This window comes from Schistocerca piceifrons, chromosome 2, assembly GCF_021461385.2.
Source record: "Schistocerca piceifrons isolate TAMUIC-IGC-003096 chromosome 2, iqSchPice1.1, whole genome shotgun sequence".
In the NCBI taxonomy this organism is placed as follows: domain Eukaryota; kingdom Metazoa; phylum Arthropoda; class Insecta; order Orthoptera; family Acrididae; genus Schistocerca; species Schistocerca piceifrons.
Genome location: NC_060139.1, coordinates 479,067,538 through 479,093,695, shown reverse-complemented (window position 1 = coordinate 479,093,695; position 26,158 = coordinate 479,067,538). Strand labels below are relative to the sequence as shown.

Sequence of the window (26,158 nt, the reverse complement as noted above, 5' to 3'; positions counted from 1 at the left end):
TATAGTTTGTCGATATATTTTGGTAGTGGAGTTGGCAGGTAGTATAGTGATGATGTACCACATGCATCTAGTCTTTTTGAGAGAAAGGGGGGGGGGGGGGGGAGTGATGTTGATACCTTTGCACAACTGACATTACCACAGAGGGTGCCACAGTGTGTGCGTCAGTTCTAGTGGTATTACATCTCTTCAGTGGAGAAGTGGCGGGTGCACTACAGATCAGTGAATCAAAGTAGGGATACTGTTCTTCAATCAGTATTATGTCTCACTCACCAGCCACCATAAGAGAATGGGGGAGAAGTGAGAAATTAAGTACCATTCACCAGACTGCAACTCAAAACTGAAAGGAAGGGAGATTGGAAGAGATGTGAGGAGAGTACCACATACATTGCAGTTCTGAAAAAGGAGTTGGCCAGATGCAGGGGGAATTATTGAAAACAGTATTTCGTACAGCAGTACTAAAACACGCAATGCAATAAAATTCTGACCATAATTGTCTCGGTTGTTGGTACCATTGTGGTTCTGACTGCTTTGTGTAACCTGTATCTACTTCAAACACAAAACATGTCAACCCACTGAGCTTCCAGTGCATCAGCTCCCCAAGGGTTAACCTTAAGAAGTAAAAGAGTAATGGACAGCCAATGAACCACATGGGTTACGCTACATTAGAGTAAGGGTAAGAGAAGAATCTTGCATTTTATTTTTATTTATGCCAACCAATAAAAGGTGTTAAGTTATGTTCTGTCCACAAATGTGAATAAGCACAAATCTGGAGATGGATTTTCTTCAAAGGAGGAGGAATGTTGCATCACCATGTAGTCTGCATTAGTGAACTGCTCCAGCATAAATGCAGCAAAATGATGTCATAGGAGGGATGCTGTCATCCTAATGACCGAGCACTTTGGTGTAAGAAGGCACATTCAGAGAGTAAGAACACCCATTCAGTACACCGACACTGCAAAGTATGTCCATCACTGTTTCTGAAAGGCAAAGTTAGGACTTCTTGCAGCAGTGTAAGAGCGTCCAGAAAAGCTGACTGGACAAGGAAACCAGGATAAATGAAGTCACCATTGTCTCACAGAGACAGCTGAGCATTCCAGCATGTTTTGGTTTCTGGGCTGAAGCAATGCCATATGGCTAACACTAGCCAGCCTGGCTCATATAAATACCACTCCAGTCAGACCCTCTCTCCGTTGTTCTTAGACAATATCCAGGTAAGTATATGATGCAGAAAATGTAGTATACACCAAAACCAGTAACTTCGAAACAAAGACCACTTGCAGTTTACAATGAAACTGCCAGCTACTTTCTACAGACTTCGACTGCAGTAGCTGCAGGCATTGGCCTGAGCTAAAGTACGAGGTCCGTTCAAAACATTCCAGCACTTTGTCCACGATTTTTTTATGCTTACATTTTAGTAGTACCATGGAATAAGTTTGTCCCTATGGTACGAATTCATGATGAACTAATCCTTCAAAGTGAAAGAAAACCATCAGCATGAGTTTGACATTTGATCTGACCTGGTTAGTCTTGAAGATCATTTCCAGGCCCATTGTATAGGTTGAACAACCTTGGTCTCAACATCATAACAATAGACTCGTGTCTCATGTTATCATCATCTTAAGGAACATCTCTTTCACATTTGCACAATCCAAAAGCTATTCACAGATTGCAAAGCGACGGTCTATCTCATCTTGACTCACGAGCACTGGGACGAACTTTGTGGTAACACGATGCATTCCAAGGTGTTGTGTCAGGATTTCATGACATGATCCATCTGAAATGTTACATTTTTCTGCAATCTCTCTAACAGTCTGTCTTCGATTGGCATGCACAATTTCATTGACTTTCCAGACATCGGTAAATATCGAAAATTGTCCTGAATGAGGGTCACCTTTAACTTCCGTCTGGCCTTATTTAAATCATGTGAACCATTTGTAACACAGTTTATAGGCTTCCTGCAGAAGGTTTTCTTGAGTTTCGTGCAAAATTTAACGCCGACACGTTGCTCCCTTAACTCTGCCATCTTGAAATCAAACTGTGTGACACAATGTTCTACTCAATACAGCACTGAAATAAGAACAAACAGACATACAACAATGAAACCGCTGCCTGTTACACATTAAACACAGGTGTGTGCAGGAATGCAAACCGCATTTCGTTCCAGCACACCACTGGTGCAAAATTATGAATATTCCATAATTTTTTGAACTGACCTAGTATCCATGCAATTAACTTGGTGCATTAGCCCCACTGGGTCACCTGCTGTGTGACTTTCTTCTGCTGCCAACCACCTCCCCGATGGGTTGCATGTTCAAGCCAGACCAGTATCTGCCGATTTGCCACCATTGTAGGGATCAGAGCTTGATCCCTACAGTTTCTTCACAAAGGAAAACCCAAAACATTGCCACAATTTAATCCTTGTACCATTGAAAAGATGAATGATGTGGGCATCAGTGTCAGGGGTGCTGGAAAATTATTAAAGTAGTTGAAACGGGTAATGTGTAACAATTGTTGTTGCATTGGAAAATTAAAAAATAATAATAATAATAATAATAATTTAAAAAATACCTTTTGGATCTTTCATACAAATAATTTATAGCACACCTTTTTCAGGTGAACTTATTGTCTTATTAAAAGTGCATTTTGCAGTTAAATATCTTAAACACTTTGTAACAGTCGATTCAGTATTGAACAATTCCAGCTTTGGTTGTGTTCTAAAATTGAGGATGAGAGCAACCTCATGTCAGAGATCATCTAGCCTCCTTCCGAGTGATGAACACATCATCACTTTTTATTTGTCTCTCACCAGCTAACAAGTGTAATCCCACGTGAACACTTGTATAAGCAACAGATGTACTCTTTTTCATTGTTTTCTCGTTCATCACTTAATGAGCCTAATGTGTTTCACCAAATACTTTGCTGCTAACTGGCATTTTAGTGGACACTGTTAAGTTGAAATAACAGGTACATATAATAGCTTTCAGATTAAGAGATTTCCTTACTATAAAGTAATGTTAAAATAGAAAGAATTAGAAAATACCAAGTGAAGAGTGATGAATAGCAAGAATCACATTTCGACTGTCATTGGTCATATTTAGTTTTCCCTCAGAATCTATTGACTTCAAGCATGATTATTCACTTGTAAACAGAAAACAGTATATCACACTACTTAATGTGGGTAAAGACTAAACTCTACAAATATGCTCCTCTTAACTCAATTCAATACCAACCTCGTGCTGCTCTGAACAAACTATGTGAACTATGTTGTTTCATGATGTATAGAAATTAATGTTTGTGTTTGCATTTACAGGTACTGCAGCGTCTTTGCCACACATGCCGTTGTCTGCGACCATTACGTGCAAAACATTGCAGGGTTTGTGGTCGTTGTGTTGAATATTTCGACCACCATTGCCCGTTCATCTACAACTGTGTTGGGTTACGCAACAGGTATGATGCAGTAAATCTTCAACATACTATATTGGAGCAAGTATGAACTACTGATCCTTGCACTGTGCCACATTCCACTTATGTAGCCGAGCTAATATAAATGGTAAATTCTATCACAGAATGTCATTGATAGAGTAACAAGTCAGTCCTAAGATTTCAGACATTGAATTGGAATTTGAAGTCATAAGCTGGGGAAACAAGGTGGCATAACAGTAAGAAGTCCCGAATATTACAACATCGAATAATGGAAAATCCAGGATAGAACAACAAAAATACTGTGAAAAGGCTAGATTGCTACTTACCATATAGTGGAGATGTTGAGTTGCAGACAGGGATAACAAAAAGACTGCTAAACAAGTAAGCTTTCAGCTAAAAGGCCTCTTTTTTGGATTTGTGTGTATGTGTGTGTGGTTTTTTGTCTTAATTCAGGAGGAGACCTTTCCAAAGGCTTACTTGCTTATCAGTCTTTTTTTGTGCGCTTGTCTGCAAGTTAACATGTATGTGGAGTAGCAATCTTTTCACAATATTGTGAATAGTGCAACACTTAGTATAGTAAATCATAGTTCAATGGTGTAGTCGACAGACCAGTCATCAAGGACACAACAGCCTGATTTAAATTGAATCCCACCATCAGCAATTAATTTTTGTGTTAATGCATTAATTTGTTTACTCTATCCACTCCAGTGATCATCTGCATCGTGCAAGAAAAGTAGTCTACAAGGTGAATAATAAATCTGTCATTTTCTGCTACATCTATCAATGCAGTTAGAGTGATGTTACAAAGATCTCTGCAGGTTTCTGGAATGAGCTTAGGTCAATATTCTAATATGGTCTGTTTCGTCTCTGTCCATATGTTTTAAATGGAGATGAGGTCAGTTGCAGGAGGCAGCCAGTTACAAAGAGAAATATGGTTGTGTTCTGCAAACTGTTCCTGCACTATACCTGACATTGAGAGGGGTGGACAGAAATATGGGAAAATCAAAAAAACAACACATTACCATGCCTAATACATGAGGTGTAACATACCATATGGTGTAGGGAAACATGTTTGCATTGAAAACAACTTCCATTCATTTTGGAATGGACAATGGCAGCTCCTGCATAGATTTCAAGGATTCTTATACCATTATTCTTAAAAAATAGTGGCAAGTTCGGGTAACAATGGTGGAGGTGTGTAGCAGTCATGCACCATTCTCTCAAAAGTAGACCACAAAACCTTAATGATATTGAGTTCTAGTGACTGTGGTGGCCAGGGGAGATTTCGACAATTCATCCTGGACAATTTGGGCTGTGTGAACAGGGGCCCTGTCATCTTGGAATACAGCACCACCAGTGGGGGCTGGACCTGATCAGCCAAAGTGGTTACAAAATCCTTGGAAGTAATGCAGCCTTAAAAGGTAACTGTGCTCCCCCCTCCCCAATGGACCTCCCTTCATGTATCAGTGTTGACAGTGTTTCGTAAGACACTCAGTTCTGCAGTGACTTTTGCAGCTTTTGTCCTCTTATTTTTTTGTCACAATTCTCTTCAGTGACTGTCATAATCACTCCACACACACTTTCATCCAAATTGTGACTTTGCAGATGATATGTTTCCTCTTTCCATATGTGCAGTATATATGTACGACACGGTGCCTCTTTAAACACCAAACACTTTGGCTACCTTGGGTTACGGAAGCACTCATCACACAAACACCAACAATTTTCCCACATTCAAATTCACTTAGCTTCCATGTAATGTACCTACATCTACAAAGAAAACTGTTCTGACCACAACTGACCCTTGCAACATGTTGTGTGCCCTCAATAGATGCCATTCATGGTCAAATACAACAGCACCATGTGTGGGCTTGGCTAGTGTCTGGATTTATGGTCTGGAATGCATTTCTCACAGTGTTTCCATACTTTTGTCCAACATCTATATAGTGGAGACTGATACAGTTGTTGCACTGATGGGATCATCACTGCCCATAATAAGTATACTGGACAAGAAGTCAGCCATCTGATCTTATGTGGCAGCTCCAGTCTATTGGAACACATCCAGCCCCAAATTGTTGCTGGCACACGGTCGTTGTGAGGTGACTCATGGATTACAGGTGGGGTTCAAAACAGACACCATGTGGCTCATATACTCATCCTGGACCATAATTCACTGTGGGAAATACCAGTTTGTCAAAAAATATTACATTCTGGTAGTGACAATATGTATTTTGCTCACTAAACGCTAATCAGTGGAGCGGACAATCATTGTGTTTTATGTATCATTGTGCAATGCGCTCAGGCATGCTATGCTGGTCCCAAGTCTCAAAAGACATATTTGCTCCATAACAGTAGTAATGTGACCACAAACAGACAGTTAATGATGAGACATGACTTGTGAATAAAGTGTATGGACTCAAAGCAAAATGGTTCAAGTATCTGATTTTGAATCATGAGCTCCATTACCGGTTATAGAATTTGTGATGACAGACAATTTGCTGCATTAGAATGTTCAGTGCAGAAGAAGACTGGTACCACATATGGTGAAAATGTCTAATTTGATAAATTATTGCAGAATGAAGTTCACATGTGTGAACGAAATTAAGCAGTTCACCCTCTGTATCTGTATCCAGATAATTCCATGAAAAGTGAAGATCTCGTTACATCTGTAACACTGCCTTTGTTTGGTGGCACATCAACACAGCTTGCATCATCAAACCTTCACCGTATATCATTGGTATTTAGGTCTTTTTTATGTTAATACTTCAGTGTAATTTGTCTGAAGGTTATTACTATAACCATAAAATCACAGGACTTTTTTCGAAAAAAAGTTTAGAAAGTGAATGCTTGAATTGTAATACTGAATGATACACATTACAATCCCCCTCCCCCCTCAAACTATAGCCTAGTCTCCTGGCCTCTTTTATAAAAGGTACATTTGAGTTGTGGAGCCTGTTTTTAATTCAGGAATATAATTTTAAGTATACCTACTGTTGCTGCTGCTGCTGCTGCTGTTTAGACAGAATAAGGAGCATTAATCACCTTTGCCCTTGTACTGTAACATCATGGAATTTATAATTAACTATACTATTATTTCAATTTTTTGTCGAAGTCCGCCACATCATATGTGGCGTTAACAGCAAATGTTGCCACCATAAATGACCCTCATTGACTTAAAGCCATATCTGTGGAAAATTAACAACAAACCCTCTATTCTACTGTTTCCATGTAGACATGTCTCCTAGGGCAAGAAAGAAAATGAACAAAACCTTATGCACATTAATTTGGAATCAAACCTCTGCCCTTTTACACAGAAATCCTACAGGTTGTGTGTGTGTGTGTGTGTGTGTGTGTGTGTGGGCGCGCGCGCATCTAGCTAATAATAATGTATCTTAATTTCGAAAAGCTTGGAATAGGACTAGAATACAGACAGGACCATTTCTGCATAATATTTGAAGTAACTGTTGTTCTTCCTTATGTCTGCAACGTAATCTGGAAAAATTACAGGCTACACCTATCCATTTCAGTTCTGTACCGTACTTTGACTCTGGTTGTTATTTTCCAATACAGTTTTGTGTGCTGTTTCCCTTTTGAGAGAAAACTAACGTTTACCTTTTTTTAGAACCATAAATAATGCACAGTGAAATGTAAATAATGAGGTATCGCTGCAAAAGAGACATGGTGTCTTGAATGTAGTAACAGTTTCTTGAATGCACTATTGCACTGAAGGAGCTTAGTCAACTTGGATAACTTTTGCCACTAAATTGAATTTGCCACGAACATCCAGTTTTGTTGTTTTGAGCTCTCCAGTTTATCAAAAAATTATGGATATGCATAAACATATCATGGAAGTGGCACTATTTAATGGAGAATAGTGATTAGGTTTGTCTCAGTTTTTGAACTTAGAAGTTACAGAAAAAACCATTATCAGCCACTTGAAATGTCACAGTGTATTATGATGTTGTGATGTGACTCGGATAAACTATCTAGGTATCTTACAGAAGGCATATCTCTCTAAAGATGAATTTTTATGTGCCTTCACTCTCAGGAAACACCAAGAGGCAGCACTACTGTCTACAGTCATTATCCAATTTTTCAAGAGTTCAGAAACTACAGTAAAAATAAATCACATTCGTATCATGAGATTGAGGTAAAACAGTCTAGATATCACTGATTTATGTCTCCTGTATCATTAGACCGTCCATTTCCCTTTTTTTTTCTGCTGTGTAAAGTGTTTCAGGGAGAACATTAGGGAAAGATTGACAATAATCAGGGAAAGAAATACAGTAGAAGAAGAATGGGTAGCTTTGAGAGATGGAATGGTGAAGGCAGCAGAGGATCAAGTAAGTAAAAAGACGAGGGCTAATAGAAATCCTTGGGTAACAGAAGCGACATTGAATTTAATTGATGAAAAGAGAAAATACAAAAATGCGGTAAATGAAGCAGGCAAAAAGGAATACAAACGTCTCAAAAATTGAGATCGACAGGAAATGCAAAATGGCTAAGCAGGGATGGCTAGAGGACAAATTTAAGGGTGTAGACGTGCGTATCACTAGGGGTAAGATAGATACTGCCTAAAGGAAAATTAAAGAGACCTTCGGAGAAAAGAGAACCACTTGCATGAATACCAAGAGCTCAGATGGAAGCCCAGTTCTAAGCAAAGAAGGGAAAGCAGAAAGGTGGTAGGAGTATATAGAGGGTCTATACAAGGGTGATGTTCTTGAGGACAATATTATGGAAATGGAAGAGAATGTAGATGAAGATGAAATGGGAGATACGATACTGTGTGAAGAGTTTGACAGAGCACTGAAAGACCTGAGTCGAAAGAAGGCCCAAGGAGTAGACAACATTCCATTAGAACTACTGAGAGCCAGGCCTAACAAAACTGTACCATCTGGTGAGCAAGATGTATGAGACAGGTGAAATACCCTCAGACTTCAAGAAGAATATAATAATTCCAATCCCAAAGAAAGCAGGTGTTGGCAGATGTGAAAATTACCGAACTATCAGTTTAATAAGCCATGGCTGCAAAATACTAACGCGAATTCTTTACAGACAAATGGAAAAACTGGTAGAAGCCGACCTCGAGGAAGATCAGTTTGGATTCCATAGAAATGTTGGAACACGTGAGGCAATACTGACGCTACGACTTATCTTAGAAAATAAATTAAGGAAAGGCAAACCTATGTTTCCAGTATTTGTAGACTTAGAGAAAGCTTTTGACAGTATTGACTGGAATACTCTCTTTCAAATTCTGAAGGTGGCAGGGGTAAAATACAAGGAGCAAAAGGCTATTTACAATTTGTACAGACACCAGATGGCAGTTATAAGAGTTGAGGGGCATGAAAGAGAAGCAGTGGTCAGGGAGGGAGTGAGACAGGGTTGTAGCCTATCCCCAATGTTATTCAATCTGTATATTGAGCAACCAGTAAAGAAAGCAAAAGAAAATTTCGGAGTAGGAATTAAAATCCATAGAGAATAAATAGTATTGAATAGGATTGGGGAGAAGAGAAGTTTGTGGCACAACTTGACCAGAAGAAGGGATCGGTTGGTAGGACATGTTCTGAGGCATCAAGGGATCACCAATTTAGTATTGGAGGGCAGCGTGGAGGGTAAAAATCGTAGAGGGAGACCAAGAGATGAATACACTAAGCAGATTCAGAAGGATGTAGGTTGCAGTAGGTACTGGGAGATGAAAAAGCTTGCACAGGATAGAGTAGCATGGAGAGCTGCATCAAACCAGTCTCAGGACTGAAGACCACAACAACAACAGAGAATAAATAAAAACTTTGAGGTTCGCCGGTGACATTGTAATTCTGTCAGAGACAGCAAAGGACCTGGAAGAGCAGCTGATCGGAATATACAGTGTCTTGAAAGAAGGATATAAGATGAACATCAACAAAAGCAAAACGAGGATAATGAAATGTAGTCTAAAGAAATCAGGTGATGCTGAGGAAATTAGATTAGGAAATGAGAGGCTTAAAGCTGTAAAGGAGTTTTGCTATTTAGGGAGCAAAATAACTGATGATGGTCGAAGTAGAGAGGATATAAAATGTATACTGGCAATGGCAAGGACGGCGTTTCTGAAGAAGAGAAATTTGTTAACATCGAGTATAGATTTAAGTGTCAGGAAGTCATCTGTGAAAGTATTTGTATGGAGTGTAGCCATGTATGGAAGTGAAACATGGACGACAAATAGTTTAGACAAGAAGAGAATAGAAGCTGGGTAGATCACATAACTAATGAGGAGGTATTGAATAGAAGTGGAGAGAAGAGGATATTTGTGGCACAATTTGACTAGAAGGAGGGATCGGATGGTAGGGCATAATCTGAGGCATCAAGGGATCACCACTTTAGTATTGGAGGGCAGCATGGAGGGTAAAAATTGTAGAGGGAGATGAATACACTAAACAAATTCAGAAGGATGTAGGTTGCAGTAGGTACTGGGAGATGATGAAGCCTGCACAGGATGGAGTAGCATGGAGAGCTGCATCAAACCAGTCTCTGGACTGAAGACCACCACCAGCACCACAACAACAAACAACAACAACAACCTAAGTGTTCAGTTATAAAATTTATATTGTACACAACCTGACAAAAAAAGCTGAAGCACCCAGAAGAAATGGTCGATTGCCCACGTAACTTCATTCTCATACACACCATCGGCAAGTTTGTAAATCTTTAGATTTGCAATTTGTGTCGCAGGTGGAATGATTACCACAGTGCATTATTGCCATACCTGTTACAGTAGATAAAAGGTGTGACCAGTATCAACAGTGATCACTGTGAACAACATGGAGCTCCACAAACTCATGAGAGATAGTATTCTCAGTACCTACAGGGTTTGAATGAGCCTCATTGTGGGTCACCATCTGATCAAATTGTACAATATCTAAATTTGTGAGGCATTCAGATATGACAGTAGCCCGATGACAGGCTGCATGGGAATGTGAAGGCAGGTGTACTTGTTGTCGAGGTTCTGCTCAACCATGTCTGACCACCATATTGTGCGCCAAACATCAACCCCTTCACATCTGCATCTGCCAATGGATAAAACGTAATGGAATCCCTGTAACATTCTTTGTCATCCTGCACCATGGTTTGGAGACTAGTGACCACTTGACTAGTGAATTACAGTCTCTTGCTTAGGCTACTGTTAATACAACAGAAATAGCTGCATTTGGGGTGGTGCCATGACCAGGAAGTATGGACTCCTATGAATGGCATCACATTATGTTCAGCAAAGAATCACACTTGTGCACTATCCTGGATGAATATTGTTGGTGGTACAGCTTCAACACAGGGAGAGTTCCCATTCTTCTGATGTTTTGGAGAGGCACAGCAGTAGTACTTCTAGCACAATGGTATGGGAAGCAGTCTGTTTTGACCTCAGGGGTGGACTGGTAATGGTGGAGTGAACTCTGAAGGCACAAAAGGACATCCTGCATCCTGAAGTGTTGCTCCTCATGCGACAGTATCATGTTATTTTCTGACAGGACAGTGCTTGTCCACAGATGACATTGGTATGTTCACATGTACAGCCATACTCTGCAAGCCATTGTACAGTGCATGATGGAGGGTACCCTGTACCACCTACTAGTCTTTATGTTCAAGTGGAACAAGAAAGGTAGAGTGAAGAAAAAACAACTGTGTGGATGTTTCCATAGGAGCCCTATTTTCTCTTATCTTCATGGTCCTTACACTAAACACACACTGGTGACAGTAGAAACATTCTGCAGTCAGCTTCAAATGCCTGTTCTGTAAGTTTACTTAACAGTGTTCTTCCAGGGATTCCCACACGAGTTCTCGAAGCATCTATGTAATACTTACATGTTGTCTGAACCTACCGGTAACAAATGTAGCAGCCTGCCTCTGAATGGATTCGATGTGTTCCTTTAATCCAACCTGGTGCGGATCCTAAATACTGAAGCGATACTCGAGAACGGGTCGCACCTCTGTCCTATATGTGATTTTCTTTACAGATGAATCACACTTAACCTAAAAGCCTCCCAGTAAAGTGAAGTCGACAGTTCGCCTTCCATATTGCAATCCTCACATGCTCGTTTCATTTCAATATTACTTTACATTGTTACATGTAGATATTTAATCTAATGCTGTGTTCGAACACTGTGAGTTTGTTTTTCCTATTCGTCTGCGTTAAATTAAATTTTTCTTCATTTAGAGCTATCTGCCATTCATCGCCCACCAAGAAGAGGTCCCCAGTGGTGTTATTGATTTTTTTGAAGTCATCATCGTGATTATGTTGGTATCACACCCTGCAGCCATTCATTCTGGTGGGTCCCCGTAGCATTCCCCACATGCAGAAGGTTGTGGATTCAAATCCCCTCAGATGCTTTATCTTTATCGAAATGATTTTGATTAGTATTTTTATTCAATTAATTGGTTTAAATGTAATTTTTATTATTTCTAATCCATATTCATGTCATTTTAACTTTTTGATTTGCTCTCAATTTTTTCTTCCTTTCGTTTAGGATTTTGTTAATATGATTTTAATTGTTAATCCATATTAACTTCGATTTAATTTCCTCCACTTCATCATTTTATAATTTAGCTTTCGTTGACTTGAATTTCATTTTACTTCTTTCTTGTAAATCTACATCTGCATCGTTTTGTCGATATTGCAACAAGAATTTATGTTTTAAATGTTAGTTTAACAGTCAACAACTGAAAAATTCATTTTTGACACCACTGCACAGTCAATATAAATAGATTATTTCATCTTGAACAGATGTATCAGCATTTTCAAATATTTAAATATTATGACAGGTAGATAAATTCCAAATGGAAAGACTGAAAGGAAGAAAAGTGAGAGGAAAACAAAGTTAAAACATTGATTAAAATCACCTGAGAAAGGATTAGAAATAAATAAAAAAGTCACATCTAAACCAATTAATTGAACAAAAATAATGATCAAAATCATTTTGATGACTTAAAAATTTAAAATCACCTGATGAGACTCCAGCCCATCAGCAGACAGCTGCAAATTGCTACTTACCCTGTGCATCCACCAGATAATTTACGCATATAAAAAAATAAAAGCTGTTCCATCACACTTACCTGGGCAATTCTGATGAACACTAGTCATGGAGGACAACATACTGGGATGAACTGACTGTGTATGATGTTTAGGTACTCCTGTGGCCAGCAAAATCTGCAGATTTGGCCTAACAGAACACGAGTAGGACAAGCTCAAACAAACTTCTTCCCAGTGCCAGTAACTAGTTTATCAATGACCAGTTAAAACAGTTGGGGCAGCTTGCCTTAGGAGAGGCTACAACAGCTTTATGATAATTTTTCCCAATCAAAGCAGGGCTTGCATCTAGGCCCGAAGGGGTGCAGTGTCTTATTGTTAAGTGGACTCGTACTGCCAAGTTCTTTTTCATGCCACCCAACCCAGTCAAGCCAAAGAATTGCAGTGTCGTCACATATTTAGCTGTACAGGCGTGGCCTGAAAGCTAGCGAAGGTCTTGGTTCTGTGAGTTCTTATCCTTGCTTCTAAATTATTTAAAATATAGATGTTTAATTCTTGTGAGAGCTAATAATCATATTATGGGCATCAGTCATGTTATAATACTGCAACATTTAGGTGCCAGCTATCTTATTAACCTTTTAAATGAGGGAGCACTCTTGGTTTGAAGCTGAATTTTCTCACTATCCCCACCTGTGAAAGTTATGTGATTCACAGAAGGTAAAGTACAACTTACCTTCATTTTTAAGAAACCAAATTAAAGTTAATTGTAAAATAACATGTCTTGAAATGTCATTTCAGAAAAAGCTAATATTAATTGTCCTCTTTTTTTGTTTTTTCAGAATGTGGTTCTTCTTGTTTGTTATGAGCATTGCAATCAACTGCTCATTTACAATATACTTTGCTTGCTATTGCATTGCTGTTGAAGGTTTTGGTATTTTATATGCCTTGGGATTGATTGAAGCCCTTGGATTTTGTGGCCTAGGATGGATTCTGACCTGTACTTCTGTGAGTATGCTGAAGTTAAGTAGTGCTGGTGTTAATACTTTGTGGAATACTGAATATATGAGCGATGTATCCTGACACTCTTCACTGCTTGTGTATGACAGTATGTGTTGTTTTCAGGTACTTCACGCCTGCATGAACCTAACAACAAATGAAATGTTCAACTACAAACGGTACTCTTACCTACGAGACAAGAGGGGCCGCTATCGTAATCCATTTTCTCGTGGCCCTTTGCTGAACCTTTTGGAATTCTTTGTTTGTACACCACATCATAGTTGTGATCATGAATTACTTGAAGAAGAAGCTATCTAAATGTTAATTTACTTTTAAACAGAGGACATAAGTTTTATGGTCAATGTAATGATACCAAAGAAATTACTAGCTGTGTCATTCCAGGGTAAAGGCTATCACCTAATGTTTAAGCCAGTTAAATAATTATATTTTTCGTGTGTTACCTTACGTAGTTTCCAAGCAAATTGCCTTAAGGAAAAATAAGGAAGGTTAAATTTCATGAGCATAGTGACCATTGCTTCAAAATGTAGAAACAAATGAAGGAAATAGTCATCTTTTTACTCTTTCTACTCTATGAAAACACAAGTTTATGTTAGTAAATTGGTATTTGCCTAAATTTTTGAACCCAGTGAGTGATATAGTAAAACAAGATGTTAAAAGTCTGACACTGAAAACTCTTCATAATGCCAAATTATAAACAAGTCATCTTTTTGTTTCGTGCTTAACCTTATCAAAACACAATTCATGACTGCACTGAAAATACTCTCCATTGTAATTATTGTCAACTTAAAAGACAGGCATTTATTGCTTGACAATTTAGTTTTTTTTTTTTTTTTTTTTTTTTTTTTTAAGATCCTTTGACAAATGGTGATAAATAAAATTAAGTCCAAATGTTATTTTTGATCATGTATAAACACACAACTTCCAGACAAATTAAAATGTATAGTAAGTTACTCCCTTCAAACGAACCTCAGATACCTTCTTAACATGTCTAAGGAGAGGTATTGCATACTTTGTCACGTAAATCAGTTTGTTTTGAGCAATGTTCCTTTTCAAGTCATCATCAGTAATAAAATATGACCCTGAAAGAAAAGTTGTTACACAAGTTTTATATCATAATGTAAGCAATCACAATATACAAACTTCAAAGACCTTAGTTACATGGGTCAATTTACAGAATATTAACATAATTTCTATTTAAATGTTGCTACATGCTTACCATGTGTACACGATTTCACATAACACACAACAAAATTTAGTTTAATCACTGAAGTAAGTATGCATTAATGAAGCTATTAAATAAAAACATTTCTATGCAATAGGAGTTTCTGAGAAAGAATTTTTTTAAGCTAACTCAAATTTAGCTTTGCTGTCCGTCAAGCATTTTAATACCATTCGGAAAGTACTCAAAAGGTTTCGTTGTGTAATATTCGCTGATTTCTGAGGTTACGTCGTTTTAAATGAAGAGTAATGACAGTCATTTTTTTCCTAGTACTGTAATCATTTCTAAACTCTAATATATTATTTACATCCTGAGAGAAATTATGTATTCTTAAAATACCTATCTTCTTGAACAGTTGCCTGCAAGATGATTCAGGGCCAGCATATCTCATATTCTCAGCATACACTTTTGTGCAATGAGGACTTTCTTTAAGATGAGTTACTGCATATGACATTACAGTTTTGAACACGGCTGTTATTCAGCAACCGTATACTAGATTGAGGCTGTATAAAAATGCAAAGACATAAGAAGAAAGTAATGAAAATTGTCATATTGGTTAATGTGTTTTTTGCCATATGTGATTTCTGTGTATTATTTTATAGGATTTAGCAACTGTTCATTCTGATGAAGAGACACCGAATAGGTGTCAAAACCTTGGTGGAAAGTGCCTCAGCTGTGAAGATCTCTCAGCACTCACTCTAACAGAACGTAGCTTGCTAAATTCATTGGTGATGGTGATTCCAGTTCATTCAGATCAGTAATTAGTAGCAGACCCTATAATGACATAAAACTGCATTAGAAAGAATACCAACAACCTGGAAGGAATGAGGAAAGCAGAGTGGGCAACATTTTTCCACAAAACATCGGATGTTGAGAACACCATAGAAACACCATCCCTGAGGCTGTTGGAGCAGTAATAAAGCCAGTATATAGACATCTAGCATATCCAGATCTTCGGAAGAAATGCCTCAAAGGAAAAACTCAATGTATTTGTTGGCGTGAAAATGCTGAAGATTGGGGGTCAATGATGCTGTGATCACCTTCAATGATTTAAGTGCAGGCAGAATAAAGCTTATGAAGTAATTTGGAATTAAGTCAGGCCATAATACAGCAGCAATCTTACAACAGATGGATAGACAGTGAGTCTCCAAGGCCGAAATTGTGGTCAAAAATACAACAGAAGCAGCAAGATCTAGTGATGTATTTCATAATTTAAGTTTCTGCATTACTTTTATTATGCATGTCTTGAGTACTCTTAAATACACTATCAATTCTGTAACAAATTAGCTTTCTTAACATAATGTGATTCACACAGTCTAATGACTTGGTCATAGAAAATACTAACTGCTGCTGTTTTGTTGCGTAATCCTTGGACAATCCTGGTGAGTCAGTGTGTCAAATGAATAAAAAAGAGAATATTCTCCAGAGAACATTCTCAGAGCAAAAGAATGTTCTCTGAGAAAGTTTTCAATTACATATGAATAAAACATCAGAAGCATACTCTCTGACGAGGGACTTCTTTCTCACTACTGCCCCTCCTTGAGAAGTTCTCTGTGTATGCTGTGTGCCACATCCAAGACAGGACACACGTGTAATGTTACATTTCACTCAGCTCACCCTCAAGAGGCAAATTATTCAATGTATGCGAATGGAACTAGTGTCAATGTGATCTGGGAGAGGTGCATTATGTTTCGATTTGTGTTGTGTGTGTGGCAAAAAATTAACCAGTTATTAATTTTTCTGATCCGCATATTTATTTCTAACACAATAAAAAAAATAAACTTATACTGTGAGAACATGTTCTTAAGAGGGGAGGGGTGATGTAAGAAAAGTTCAATAACCACCACCACCACGACATAGTTGTGTAGCATGTTAGAAATATTATCTCCAATTTTCAGAGTTTAATTTTTGCTACAAATGAATTTACAAGCCATCTTGTTTCAAGCAATGTGCAGTGCCATGTCCCTTTTCGTAGATGACTCTGTCCTTGTTTGTGATATTTTATTATTTCCTGCCATCAGAGAAGATATCTCTGGAGTGTAGAAGACTGCAAGTCTACTTACGATGTGATTAATTACAATTTATTGAAAAAAAAAATGTACACATGGTAGAACACAAAACCCAAACAAAAGCTTTTAATATCCTCTCTTCCACTACTGTTACAATTTCCTCAAGTGATGCTCGTCTGGTGTTCAATAATGGTAAAACTGGAAGAACAAGGACACTTATGAGACTAGGATTTGACACAGTTTGTTTCACTGAAAACCTATAGAAGAATATTGATGATGATGTGTGTAGTCCTGGTTCTGAGATGTCACTGAATATTGCCAAGAGGGCATGCCAGAAGGATCAAACTATAAGAAAAACACCAGATGTATGGTTATGGCAAACATTAACATCCTGTATTTGTTTCTGGCATAAATGCTAACAAAATCTTTTTATTGCGTTTCCTGCAGCTTTCATTTTTCAGTGTGTAAGAAATATTTCCTGCTCACCCACTGCACATAAAAAGGTGAAATGTGCTCTAGACTTTGTAAATACTACAACACAACTTACTGTGGTACAAACATTTTCGAAGCTCATTACGATCGAATTTATTTAATTTTTTGTGAAATAGAAATTGCTAAGTTTGAAAAATTGCTTTGTGTTTTCTAAGTCTGATATTAAAAAGCTGGTATACAAATTTGTTTATCTAATTACTAAGAACAAATATCAGCGATACAGTTGTCTGGTACATACCTATGTCTTCTACAGCAGTCTGAAAACATGGGTTTACTAAATAGCACAAAAATGTTTTCATTTTCACATCGTGTTTGCCAGTCAATGTTTTTATTCTAAAACCTGTATAAACTTCTACAGTTTCTCTCGTAACTATTTCTTCGGGCTAAGTATAATTTTTTGTTTTACTTGCAAGCTGCATAAATTCTACCTTTTTACTAAAAATAACTTCATAAAACTTTACATCAACAGAACTAACTCGCTTGCAGTACGCTACAGAGCTCGCTTCAAAAATTGAGAATGTTCTCCACTTGTGAGCAACTTCCCTCACTCTTTTACTCAACATAAGAGCATTCTCGGGTGTAGTATATTCTCCGAGTCATTTTATTCATGCAAACCTTAGAATATTCTCCGAAATTTCAAGCACAAAGCACATACAACCCAATGTATAGACATCATTATTGAATAAGCAATCATTCTGAAATCCAAACTGTGAGTTTTTAAGTATACTAAGATGGCAGACTACCCTTGAGCACATTTTCTCACCTTTAACTTCATTCACTTCTTCTAATTTATACTTCCTCCAGAGCTCTTGCTCAGATCTCTTTAGTGTCTTCAGCTGTTGCGTGACTATGCTATATTTTTTTGCAATAATCTGGTTAATCTCCTGAACAATATCATTGAGATCGTCATACTTCATGCGCCCTCTCAGGTACCTGAAAAGCCATAGTATCTATTGTGAAAAGCTTACATTTATTATTTTAAACATTTTCTGTTAACAAATGCTTCATTCGCATAGTTTTACAATATTTTCTCAAGAAATACGCAGCCTGGCAAAAAAGTGAAGCACCCAAAATGAAAAAAGGAAACAAAATGAGACTTCTCTGGTCGAGAGAGTATGTGATGTTACTTTAGTGACTACAACACTGGGTCAAATTTACAAAGATCTTAGAAATATAAACTCACTTAAGAGTACAACATTGTACCCCCTCTGGCTTGGATGCATGCACTGATTCAGTCAGGAAGGATGTCAAAGCCATTGTATTCCTGCCTGAGGATAGGTGACCCAAAACCGTTGTAAATGGACCTTGATATCCTACATACTGGGAATGGGACAGAGTTAATGTCCAAGCTAACCCCATATATGTTCTACTGGGGACAGATCTGGGGGATGTTGCTGGCCATTGGGAGTACCTCAACATCACGCAGAGACCATAGACGCACGTGCCAAGTGTGTAGATGCAGTGCCCTGTTGAAAACTGGTAGCACAATATTGTCACAGCAGACGTAAAATGTGAGCATACAGGATGTTCACGGCATACCATTGTGCTGTCAGAGTATCCCCAATAACAAACAGCTGTACCAGTTGTACTTGATGGCTCCTCACATCATGACAGGAGGAGCAACATTGCTATACCTCTCCAAAACATTGGAAGAATAAGACCTCTCCCCAGGGGCCATTATACTTGCCATCCTGGATAGTGCAGAACCACAAATAATCACTGAACACAATGCGATGCCATTCATCAGAAGTTCATGCTTCCCGGTCATAGCTCCACTCCAAACGCAATCTTTTGTATTGTGGTGTCAATGATAGCTTAAGCATGGGACTGTAATTCCCTAGTCCGGGTGCTGTTAGTCTCAGGCCAATGGTATGACACAATGTTACAGGGAACCCATTACTTGTAAGGGGTTATGATGTCCCTTGTGGCAGTGAGACATGGACGACTGGAACCTTGATAAGTAAGTTTGTTCCCATGCAGTCCAACACAGGTCCACTATCACATCTGAAAGCCACCCAAGTCTGAATACTGCACAGTTCGACCAGCCAGACAAATAGAGGTCCACAATGAGCTCCTTTCAATCTTTCAGATGCTGATAAAGCTGTCTCACACAAGTATGTGGCGTCTCCAAATGCTCTTCACAGTGATCACTTAACATCTGACACTGTCCGCACCCCTTATATACCCTACCAGGACAGGTAACAACACTGAACATAATCAACACTAATGCACTCTGATGTCCATTCTACTTACCACAGAAAACTGCAACTGTAGTCATTTAAATACCTACCAATAATGTGTACATATATGAAGTTACATACACAATACCTGCTATGGGTTTACTTACGTTGGTGTCTCTTTAAACTCGTCAAATTGTACAAGGTTGATTCTGGGAACAAGCTGCTGCTGCTGTTTTTTTGGCCCCTTTGAAGATACTGCATTTGACTGATTAGGTACTGCAGTTGTTGACTGACTAGGTACTGGCTCGCGCTAGAGGTAGGGCAGAAAATGATTTATTGCAACAGGAATAGTGGCTATTTTGTGAAGAAAAGCAACTACTCTTTCTAAAATCAAAAAGGAAAAGCCCCTTGATTCTTGGTCTAATTACGGTATGTTAACTTCATTGGTTGTACATATGAGGATTACAAGTACATCAGTTTATTTGAAATAACACATTTTACAATCAACAAGAATAGTGTTTGAACAGTCTTCAAAACTGCAGGAAATTTATTCTGCAGCACCACTTGGCTAATAATTTAAATGAACAATAAAGAGGCTGACTCACCTTCATACAAGAAATTAAAAATTCCAGGCTCGTATTCGAAAGGGACTAGAATATGATGTGTAAGGGTCTACGGGTTTGCACATAGCCGTACAGTACATAACACGCGCTCACCAGACGACCTATCTTGGAATGCTGACAATTTGCTAGGTCAATAGACGTGTGATCAGCCGCAGTGCACCGTGTGGCTAGCATGGCCTCAGGTGCGAATATGTCTCTTTTCTTAGCTCGCCATAGAGCCTTTTGATACTATCGTAATTAGCCGGTGTTAAGAAGTCACACACAGTCATGATGGGTACGTGTAGTGCGCATGTTTTATAATCAGTCTTTTGTTAATAAACTGTTCTCATTGTTTGCATATTCTGTACCTCAAGGACCCACTGCTTACGAATCCTGACAAATATTTCATGTAATTATCATCCGGGGGTAACAACACAAACAACCTCCTTATAGAAGTGGTGTCAGCATGGGGATAATTATGGAAAACCTACAGCCCTGAAGAGGTGCAGCACAACATGAACTTCGAGCAACAGCAGCACGAACATCTTCCAACTACGCGGGGACATCCAATGCTGGGATTCAGGTTGGTCTACTCCAGTTTGGCTTGGGCCCTGATGACCACGCTGTTTAGCGCCCGAAAACCTCAAACCACACACACACACACACACACACACACACACACACACACACACACACACACACACCAGATTGGCTAGAATACGAAAGGCAGTGGTGGATTTTTATTTTACACTTGAGTAACTCATTGGCGTTAAATTAGACGAAACGCTGCAATCCAGTCAGAGTAGCGTTGTCAATCTACAAACTGTTAGTAATGAACTGCAAGAAGAGATTTGCCAGTTAAAAGCAGAAAGAAGCGAGCGTAACATTCCGAAAGACTTATCAAATGATAGATCATGCAGTGCAAGTACGACGACAATAAAGAATTTTTCATTATTGCCATCAGTACCAGCATTTAGCGGGAAACCCGAAGATGATGTGAAAGTGTTTTTTCGTAAGCTTGAATGTACCGCCCTGTTAGGATCATGGACAGATTCCAATAAGCTAGTGGTTGCCAAATTAAGAATTCAGGGAGCAGCATAAGATTTCATTAAAGCGTAGCCTATTTGCGTGAAAACAGAAGATTACAATGAGTTTAGAATGTTTGCCGTCCAGAGATTTAAATGTAAAAACGCAATCAGATTTTATAGGAGCAGCTTTACGGTTTGCGAAGGTGCAGGACGAATCAAAGGACCAGTTTACCGACAGAATTCAAAACATCAATGCTCAAACGTACGAGTTAGTAGAAGATGAAAATTAAAATCGCATTCAGTTGTTTGAAGCCAACCAGAGACCCTCGGACACATTTATTCATGGGTTGTACAGAGAGGAACTAAGCAAAGCTGTTAGATTGAAAGGATGTAAAACGTTTCAGGGAGCAGTAGAATCAGCTGTTGGTTTCGTTGAAGCACTAAGACGACTGAATGAGATGCAGAAACAAGAACGCGGATTTTTCAACACAGCAGTACAAAGCTACAGATGCAATAAGCTGGGTCAGAAGTGTAAGGACTGTAAAGAGAATCGAATCTGCTGTCACTGCGGGATGCAGGGTCATGTTTCGAGAGATAGTCGCAACAAGAAGAAAGATAATGCAAACAACAGACAATCTGCCACATCTTTAAATGAGTATGGGGACATACAGGACAACACTCTGTCCGTCCTTTGCCAGAGACAGTGATTCCTGTTAGTGAAAATCACTTCATGATAGTTGCTGTATATCGTGGGAGAAACATCAAGCTACTTATTGACACAGGAGCACAGGCCTCAATGTGGCGTTGTACAGATAAATGGGATAAATTGAAACCGCCGCTATTAAAAGTGCGAGGGTTAAACGGAGGAAAACTTCGTAACTATGGAGAAGTTGCCGTAGAATTAATTCTTGGCCAAGGCCAAGATGAAGGTGAAAATAAAGATAAATACACAGCAAGTGTGAAAGTAGTTTCAAATAACAAAGCGCGTTACGACGGTGTACTTGGATTTGATTTCTTGTCCACTAACGAGGCAGAGATATTTGTCGCAGGAAGAAAGATCAGACTAGGCCGTAGCAACTACAACCTAGGGAATCGTTCTTCAGATTGTACTCAAAGGACCAGCAATACTGACGTAGTGGGAATGAACCGCCCAAACGATGCATCAGTTCAAACCGTCCGAGTCGATGTTCAAATTGATCAGCCTCAGCAAATACCCAAGGGAGTAGGAAAGACAATCTATGTTGAAGTTAAGTCACCCGGATGCAAGGAGGGAACTTTGTTATTAATTGAGTGAACCAAGAAAAGTGAGTTACTGGATCCAATGCATTGTTATGTTGCTAGAAGTGTTGGTGATACAGAATGTCGCAAAAGTCCCGGTTACAATAACGAATATGAGCAATGAGGATGTTGTTTTGCCACGAGGAACGAAAGTTGCTACAGTGTCGAGCGTACGTAAAAGTGACGTAGTACAGAGTCCAGATGAGGTAACAAATGCTGCAGTTATAAACACTGATTTTGGTAACAGTAATGCAAAATTGCAATTAGGAGACGAAGTTAATAATGAACTGATGTGCATAATTTGGAAGAAGATAGAACATTTGACAGCTGATGAACAGAAGATTTTAGCGCCTATTATGTTGGGGTATGCAGATTTATTCAGAGAACGTGCAAATTTACCTGTCACTCATTTAGTTCAGCATCGTATTCATACAGGAAATGCAGCCCCAGTCACACAGAAACCTTACTGAATACCATTCAGTCAAAGAGAGTTGGTAGAAGACATGGTTAAAGAACAATTAGAAGCCAGAATTATAAAACCAAGAGATCCTTCAGACCCACCGTGGTATAAAGAAGAAATCAATTTCTGAAGAACCACAGTTCCGTTTTGGTGTTGATTACCAACCTCTGAATGCTGTGACCACACCCGACGTTCACCCCTTACCAAATTTAGTGGAAACCTTGGATTACTTGGGCAGGTGTCGAATTTTTTCAGTATGTGATTTAACACGTGGTTATCACCAGTTAACAATGCATCCAGATGATCAAGCAAAAACTTCATTTGTAACAGCAACAGGAGTATACAAGTATCTTCGTACTCCGTTTGGACTTCGTAATGCTCCAGCTACGTTTCAACGTGTGATGGATTCAGTTTTACAAGGGCTCACCCCAACACAAACACTTGTTTACCTTGATGATGTAATAAATTTTGGTGAAAACATGAAGCAGCATACTGAGAGACTACAAGCTGTTTTTGAGCATATAAGAAGCACAAACCTGTCTTTATCAATAGATAAATGTCATTTTGCACAAAGTAAAGTTAACCGTTATACTGTCGCCAGTGAAATACTAAGAAAAGACTTAAAAACAGTATTAATAAAGAAGAGACATTTAAAAATTGAATAATAAGTGGACACTAGCTGCTCAGGCGAACATACATTTTTCTCATGTATTCGTATTATAATAATTTCTCTGTGTAAGTTTCGAGGACAAAGAAATATAACAAAATGATCTAAAGAGACGACAAGATAGGCTCTTTTGTTAATTTTTTTAGTCATCTTCACCTCTTGTCATGGTTACATGTAAACGGACATCTTGGGAGTGCTGGCAAATGTAAGCATATTTGTACTAATTAAGCAGATAATATATTGATTTAATATTATTGTTCACTTTTAATTTGTAAGAGGTGATCCTGATTTCATGTCCGCCTTCCTTGAATTAATCTGCATTCGAGTAACTTACAGTGTAACAATCGCAGAGGGATGCCATTACGTGGAGATGTTAACTTATAAAAATTAGCAGAAGCAAAAAACTCGCCCGCTATTAACATAATATACATTTTTCCCCACAGCCGCCTGATGTTGCAGAAAATACATAGCTTTAAGATTCTTATTTTCAGTACAACAGCCGAGAGCCAGAGCCAGGACTCCGACTACAATGCAATGGTTAATGGAGGTAAGAAAAAACACTCGTGCGTGCATGGGCTGCAATTGCAATTAATAACTAAAGATTTTTTGCTTTAAAGTGAACTGACTAGCCGAGAAAATTAATATATTGTAAATCAAAATTGAATGAAATATCATTTTGATTGAGGCCCCCCCCCATGTAAGTCTGCAACAATCACCACTACCAATCAATTTCTGTAGCGGACTATTTCGGTGATGTTATAACCAGTGAAGGTGTTCGACCTGATCCAAAATTAATTGAAGATGTAAAGAATTTTCCTGAACCACAGAATTTGAAAGAACTACAATCATTTTTGGGATTATCAAATTTCTACAGATGATTTATAGCCGGTTATGTGAATATAACAGGTCCAATGACACAGCTACTGAAGAAAGGAGCCACATTTAATTGGTCAACAAAATGCAAAAGGGCAATGAAAGAACTTAAAGCTGCTCTAACCACAGCCCCAGTGTTAGCCTATCCGGATTTCAGTAAACCTTTTATTCTTTCAACAGATGCATCCAATTTTGCCATAGGTGCAATCTTGACTCAAGAAGTTGACAGTCATAAACATTCAGTCTCATTTACTTCAAGACAATTAAACAAAACAGAATGCAATTATACTACTAATGAGAAGGAGTTTTGTGCTTTCGTTTTTGGTATAATACATAACAGATGTTTCTTAACAGGAAGAGAATTTACAGTTATTACAGATCATGCCGCACTTAAATGGTTATTGAGCTTAAAGGATCGAAGTTCCATGTTAACAAGATGGGCATTAAGACTGAGTGAGTACCAATTTAAGGCTATTCACCAACCTGGTAAAGAACATGTGAATGCTGATGCAATGAGTCGAAAAGTCAATGTTTGTGTTTCAATAAGTCAAGAAGAAGAGGAGTTAAAGGCAGCTCAAGAAGAAGATCCATAATGATAATTATGGAAAAATGATCAACATTTTGTTGAAATAGATGGATTATTGCACAAAATTACTAGTAAAGGAAACCGCCAAGTTATTCCAGAAAGCATGAAAGAGCAAATCATGAGAGAACAACACAATTCTTTATCATCAGGACATTGTGGTAAAAAAAGCAACAAACATTCAAATAGCTCAAATGTTTTGGTGGCCGAACTGCAAAGCGGTCAACTTCGAGTTTGTTTCACAATGTGATTTCTGTAACAGATGGAATAATGTAGGAAAAAGTAGAGCACCATTGCAAGAACTGCCAGAAGCAAGTGAACCATTTGAAAGAGTAGGGCTAGATGTTGTAGGACCGTTGCCTAAGACTAAAGATGGAAACAAATACATAATGACAATGTTAGATCATTTCTCTAGATACCTTCTCATGATACCAATACCTGATCAGCGTGCTGAGACTATAGCCAAAGTTTCTGTAAAAGAATGGATTCTTAAGTTTGGATCACTATTAAGTATAATTAGTGATCAAGAAACGAATTTCATGAGTGAATTATTTAAACAGACTTGTAAGCTCAAGCAAGTAACTCAGTTAAGGACTACACCAGCACACCCTGAAGGAAATGGAAGAGTCGAGCGAGTCCACAGAACAGTTATTAAAATGGTTAGCCATTCATTATGTGAGCAGCAAACACAACAATTGGGATGTCTGATTACCACAGTTGATAAGTTGTTACAATGTCAAAATGCACAGCTCAACTGGCCTAAGTCCATATGAGACCGTCTACAGAAGAAAAATGCGTTCATCCTTGGACTTCGCACAATCGACTGCCGGAATCAGCAATGAACACTTAAGGGATCTAGCATGCAAACTAAAGGAAGCATGAAGGGTAGTGAAACACCGTAATCATCAATCCTTCCTTCAGCAAGCAAGACAACAACTGCCAGCAGCAGTGTCACAGTATCAAGTTGGAGATCTTGTGTATCTGAGCAGTGTGGTGTTAAAAAAGAGTCAAGTCAAAAAGTTTAAGAAGTTTTGGAAAGGACCATATCCAATCTTGGAGAAGTTGTTGCCAGTCACTCTTAAGCTCCAACTGCCCTTTCGTTCAATTGTCGTTCATGTCAATCGTGTAAAGCCATTTCTGGGTAGATATCCTATAGCATCGCAAGACGATGAGGACCGACCAAGAGGCAGACCTGCTGTTCTCAAACCCAGGAAGCGAGAATCATGAGGAAGCAAGAATCGTGAGGTTGCAGTCCAGACTTCGAGGTCGAGGCATCGCCACGTTCCGAGCGATCCTGTTCCAGACACCCCTACAATCTGCATAAACATGTGTGAT

The 26,158-nt window shown here is 38.6% G+C and overlaps 2 protein-coding genes across 4 annotated transcripts in view; one reads left to right on the top strand and one right to left on the bottom strand.

Annotated features, from left to right (window-relative positions):
• Positions 1 to 14,056, top strand: part of LOC124776441 (probable protein S-acyltransferase 23) — a 62,420-nt gene extending 48,364 nt beyond the window's left edge. Inside the window, exons 8-10 of the mRNA XM_047251439.1 lie at positions 3,311 to 3,447; positions 13,255 to 13,420; positions 13,538 to 14,056. Of these exons, the coding sequence (XP_047107395.1) occupies positions 3,311 to 3,447; positions 13,255 to 13,420; positions 13,538 to 13,729 (495 nt within the window). The 3' untranslated portion in view covers positions 13,730 to 14,056. The remainder of the gene's footprint in view (positions 1 to 3,310; positions 3,448 to 13,254; positions 13,421 to 13,537) is intronic.
• Positions 14,057 to 14,278: 222 nt separating this feature from the next.
• Positions 14,279 to 26,158, bottom strand: part of LOC124776442 (spindle and kinetochore-associated protein 1-like) — a 90,935-nt gene continuing 79,055 nt past the window's right edge. For all 3 annotated transcript variants that reach the window (XM_047251442.1, XM_047251443.1, XM_047251440.1), the window contains 3 exons: positions 19,500 to 19,642; positions 17,916 to 18,085; positions 14,279 to 14,511 (listed from right to left, as the gene is read on the bottom strand). In XM_047251442.1, the coding sequence (XP_047107398.1) occupies positions 14,363 to 14,511; positions 17,916 to 18,085; positions 19,500 to 19,642 (462 nt within the window). In that variant the 3' untranslated portion in view covers positions 14,279 to 14,362. The remainder of the gene's footprint in view (positions 14,512 to 17,915; positions 18,086 to 19,499; positions 19,643 to 26,158) is intronic.